Source organism: Gnatocerus cornutus, chromosome 4 (genome assembly GCF_029298725.1).
Source record: "Gnatocerus cornutus isolate USDA-ARS CGAHR chromosome 4, icGnaCorn1.1, whole genome shotgun sequence".
Classification (NCBI taxonomy): domain Eukaryota; kingdom Metazoa; phylum Arthropoda; class Insecta; order Coleoptera; family Tenebrionidae; genus Gnatocerus; species Gnatocerus cornutus.
In genome coordinates, this window is record NC_142236.1 from 17,210,242 (window position 1) to 17,215,462 (window position 5,221).

The 5,221-nt window shown below is 34.4% G+C and overlaps 1 protein-coding gene across 1 annotated transcript; it reads left to right on the plus strand.

The window, feature by feature from the left end:
* Positions 1 to 509: 509 nt before the first annotated feature.
* LOC148176490 (uncharacterized) lies at positions 510 to 1,988 on the plus strand. The gene is made up of 7 exons (XM_088034712.1): positions 510 to 584; positions 629 to 816; positions 859 to 1,367; positions 1,413 to 1,512; positions 1,553 to 1,660; positions 1,708 to 1,863; positions 1,908 to 1,988. Exons 1-7 carry the CDS (start codon positions 545 to 547, stop codon positions 1,965 to 1,967), a joined length of 1,161 nt encoding a protein of 386 aa, XP_087890838.1. The 5' UTR covers positions 510 to 544; the 3' UTR covers positions 1,968 to 1,988.
* Positions 1,989 to 5,221: the final 3,233 nt, after the last annotated feature.

Below are 5,221 nucleotides of genomic sequence, written 5' to 3' on the forward strand. Positions count from 1 at the left end.
TTTAAAAGGTGATTTTCTTGCCGTAAATGAGTGTCCAAAATCTCATGAAAAATGACGAAGGCGCACGAAGAAATTTTTTTTGTTAACGATCGTTTTAATTTGACGATTTAAACATGTTAAGCCACTAAGCATTAATTGCACCCACTGCACCCTCTCATGTTAATTACAATTAAAAACTAGCACGATAGGCTATTCAATTACAACCCTTCTTTTTTAGTCTCATTGGAAGTTTTGGGGATCCATTTTTTAATCAAAGGGAACGAACAGAACAGAACGAACAAAAACATTGACGATTTTTGTCTAAATTTTGAGTTTTAAATATTCAGAAATTTGGGTTTATGTGCAGAAATTTGCTAGTTTCATAAAATCCGAGCTCATGTTATTACAATAATTTGTTATATTATCGAAACCCCTTAACAGATATAATTATTATTGATCGGATCGATTACTTTCCATCATTAGTTACCATAACTACAATTACAATTATAATGACAATTTAAAATTATCAATAACTAGCAAAACATTCATTCGGTTGTGCGGAAAGATGAGCGTCGCCACAAAAGTTGTCCCGTTCTCCAAAGAAGGTAAGGCTCCAACAACAAACCAAATTTAATCTGTGTGGTTGCAGATGACCATCTCTGGCTTCTTCGCCTCATCTATCTCGATGCGTTCCAAAATGTCTTCATAAAAGTTTTAACAGGAGTTGTCACCATCGTCTTGACCATGTTGGTGATTTTCCAAACAGTTCTATTTTTGGTAAAGTTTGATTTTTGGTACTTTATCAAGTACCTGCCAGTTTACGGATGTTATATTTTTGTAAGTACCATTCGAAATGATCTCTTTCTATTTAGTTTTTAGATTATTGCTTCTATTGCTACTATTCCGATGTTTGCGACACTGTACCAAAACATAGTAGGCAATATTGAATACTGGGACATGAACACAGTCAGTGTTGCCACCCGTAAACGAATTCGCTTGGAAGCACTCTATTTCAACACTTACACCGTGACGAACACAATTTTGACCACCTTTTGCGGATTTGCATTCATGCTGCCGGTAGACGGAGACGTTGATATTTTCTTTCCTTTCGCCATTTTTGAAGAGTTTTTCCCACAGTGGGAGCCAATTTTAACCTGGACGCTCAGAATATTATTTATTTGCATCGCTGTTATGACTCCAGTTCTGTTTTACATGACTAACTACTTCTTCAGTGTGCTTCGCTTTCAATTTTACTTACTCATCGATTTTGTGAAAGGAATTGATGATGGGTTCGACGGTAACGAAACGTTGTTTTATCAGAAGGAGTACCAAGAAGCTATTGGGCAAAAACTGAGAATTGCCATTGAGAGACACGTTTATCTTTATCTGTACGTGTTGCAATTTCAGGAAGTTTTTCTTTTATTGTTTTTTAGTATTCTTAAGAATATCGTGCGGAAACTTAACCCACTGATAGTTTTATACAGCGTCACCGGCGCTATCTTGGGAATCAGTATTTTGGTTTTTGTATACACTGTAAGTAGCACCTTATCAAACTCTTAATCTTTTTCCAAAGTATCCAGGAAGCTTTGAAGGACGATACGCCAGGATCTACTCTGTGATTGCAACAGCCACTCTAATTTTCGTACACATTATTTTGACAGGACAAATGGTAGAAGATTTCGTAAGAGTTTAGTGCCTCTTGTTTCGTCCTTTTAGTTACATTTGTAGTCAAACGAGCTGAATTTACTGCTGTCTACGATAAATTGGTACAACTGGAGTACCGGAAATAAAAAGAATTACTTTATGTTTCTACTGAATTCTCAGAAGACTCTTGAATTGACATTTTCAAGGACCATGACGATGAATTATGATCTAGGCGTTGCGGTGAGTTGTTGATCCAACAAAAGCAAACTGATTGCGTTTTGTAGATCGTCAAATCGATATATTCGATGGTTTCGGTGATGAGCCAAGTTCAGTTCTCAGAGTGAAGAAAAAATGTTGTAGCACACCACTAACAGAAATTGGAAATTAAAAAGTTTTTTTTAGTGATAAATTATTTGAAAGATATTTTTCTTATTCCAATCAGTTCAATACTATTCAAAACTCGAATTAAAAATGGGAAGTTTTGAATGTTCCGCTCAAATAGTGCTAACATTTGAACTTTTCTTAAAAAAGTTGAATCAAAACTCGACCTTATGGATGAGCGAGCAAGAAAACATAATCAGATATTAATTTAACATCAGAATTGTACTCGGAATTTGTCGAAACCATCAGCGGGAATAAATATTTACACGACAAGTACGGGAAGTGACAATTTGTGAATTTGAATGCACGGGTGCCCGTCGAGTGTAGATACGACACGAGTCCGACGAGTTATGTACACTACTTTTTCTACCACCTTTCGTCATCAGGATGAAACCATATGTCTTGACAATAGTTCAATTCTTATCTATTCTAAATGTCATTTTCTACGATCTTATATAAAAGTGACGTATTCCACATAATTAGACAATTCTTTCATGTTTTCGTACATCCATTTGCAAAAGTAAAAGTCACTAGTGTGATATGAATATTTTCGCACAGACCTGTCAAAACAGATTTGTCAAAAACGACCGAACCAATTCATTTTTATCATTATGCAAGTTGTTTTACAGTAAATCGTCTTTTTTTTTTTTTTTTACATATTTGGGACAAAAATTCAAGAATTACATTTGTATTTCAAAATAACTGTCAATTTTGACAGGTCTATGCGGATATATTCATATCACACTAGTGACTTTTACTTTCGGAAATGGATGTACGAAAACATCAACTTTCGGAGTCATTTAACCGTGTGGAAAATGCCACTTTCATGTGGGGTCATAGGAAAAATAGTTATTTACAGTCGCGTGTGGTAACTTACATTTTACAGCGCGAAATCAGTTTGAAGCACGACGGCGTAGCCGGAGTGCTTTAATGATTGAGCGCTGTAAAATGGTTAACGCACAAGAGTTGTATTAAACTTTTTGGCCGAAAAACTTTAATTTAAATAATTGAATTTTTCAAAATTCATGAGAACTGTCACATCTGACATTTGTAAATTTCATCATCTGTCAATTGTCAATTATGTAGTTGGTGCACAAAAAGTACACAAGATGGCGCTGTATAAAAAACGTTTTAATATTACTTTAAAAATAGAAATACTGTCTTAATTGAGATAATAGTTTAGGTAGATTCCACTTTGGTGATCAATCTTCATTATGGTAAAGTAATTTTAATTTATAAACGCATCTGAAGAGCAGACGATTTGGACAATTTTTACATCACGGCGTGTGTAAACGTCCAGGGCGCTTGTAAATCTAGTGTTTCCAAAGATGTCAATTGAATGTTAATTTGACGTTTACAATTTATGAGGCCAAAAAGTATTTTTCGAAATTGCAGCTTTAATAGGTCCATTAGAGTACTCAATTTGGAGTCGTTTAGAGGTATCTAAAGTCCAGCTCATTACTATCAGTCCACTCTCCTGTGTAAATTTTCGAAAATTTTTGGGTGGAAATCAGAATTTCAAATCTTTAGGGAGAAAATTAGGGGAAAATTGAATGTAACGATTTGTGAGGTTAACACGTTGTCGAAGTTGAGTGTATTAATAACTAACTAAGTAAACATTTGTTGCAACAGGAAGTTTTTAATAGAGATTTAACAAGGTCAAACGCTCTTACTGCCAATTGTTACCGATAAAAATTGCTAGGGGCTGCTGCCAACTCAAATTTTTAATTAGTGGACCGATAGTAATGAGCTCTGGTATAACATCACTTTTTGACATGGAAATGTAAAGCAACCTTTATTGTCATTGTGACTGACATACAATAGTAGATTTTGTTATACGGCAGAAAAGTGGCATTTTTTGTCGAGCATTTAAATTGCAGTAGCGAGGCGAAGCGTGGCGTATGCAAAATTGCGAGACAGCAAATTATTTCGGCCGAATAATAAATACTACTTGAATGGTTATGCATGTAGTTGTCATTGATGACATTTACTGTGAAAAATATTGGTTTCAAAGAGTTTCAAAGTTAAGATCGTGCAAGTGCCATACAAAATGTAAGTCTCAAATAGTAGCCGTCACAAAAAGTACTTTTTCTGTTTAGGCAGCAATAAATGTCTAATGATGAATTTCATTATTACAGAGAGGTTCCCAAAAGTTGTACTTTTTGGAGTGCTTCTTATAAATGTTTTCAAAACGCATTTTGCCATTAGAATTTTTTAATGCTAAAACCTTCAACTTTCTCTATGTTTAAGGAAGCTAACTTTATGCGAGACACCGTGTACAACAACCACGTTGTCGCGGAAAATTTCCGAAACAGAAACGTTTGCAGACCGGATTCTTCAACAATAACTGAATTAAAATCACGGGGTGTCGTCAAAGAGTCAAAATTTTGAAAGTCGATATTGAATGTTTTATTGAATTGAAGCATAAACACACTTTATTATTTAAAATATTGAGATACATGACATTGTAAAAGTTTGTTTTATAACCATTAGTTTAAGTTATTATTATTAAAAATGTGCAGAGAGACAACAATTAAGATCATAAAACATGAACTTCTTGGATTGGATTCAACTCTGCAAGCTGGTGGTTTAAACGCAGTGCGCTTAGTTGCATTAAACTGAAGACACTTTCCAGTTCTCAACATTGTCTCCGATTTCACCCATTGGAAAATAAAATCAGATTCCAAGTTATCACACTCAATTTGAAAAATCTGGATCTTGCAATTCTCGGAGCAAAAATCGTGCGAAATATAAATTAACGGATTATCAAGTAGATCAACTTCTCCAAAATTGTGGTTATTAAAAACTCCACGTGGTAACATTTCGATCAGATTACTAGTCAAACCAAGTTTAATTGAAGTATTCATAGAACTATTATCAAAAGCACGATTATCAATGGCTGATATTTTGTTACAACTGAAAGTTAAAAAACTACTTTCGCTTTGGACGAAGCTGAAGACACCTTCTTGAAGAAGTTTTATCTGATTTGAGATCACATCAAGATACTGCAGAACTGGTAAATTGACAAAAGCTTCCGGATTTAACATCACAAGTTCGTTCTTTGAAAGCTGAAGAAAAGTCAACTTGGTCAAATTAACAAAAGCTCTTTTTTCCAGAACTCTTATTTTGTTTTCTTCTAAGCCAATCTTCGTCACTTTGAGATTCCAAAAAGTGCCTCTTCTAATTATATTGTCACGTTGGCCGAAAAATCAAAAGT

Bases quoted from the DNA above. Each gene is read 5' to 3' on its own strand.
- LOC148176490 (XM_088034712.1), top strand. From the start codon at position 545: ATGAGCGTCGCCACAAAAGTTGTCCCGTTCTCCAAAGAAG. The intron at 817-858 runs GTAAGTACCATT...TTTAGTTTTTAG, and splicing joins TTTACGGATGTTATATTTTT to ATTATTGCTTCTATTGCTAC. The intron at 1,368-1,412 runs GTACGTGTTGCA...ATTGTTTTTTAG, and splicing joins AGACACGTTTATCTTTATCT to TATTCTTAAGAATATCGTGC.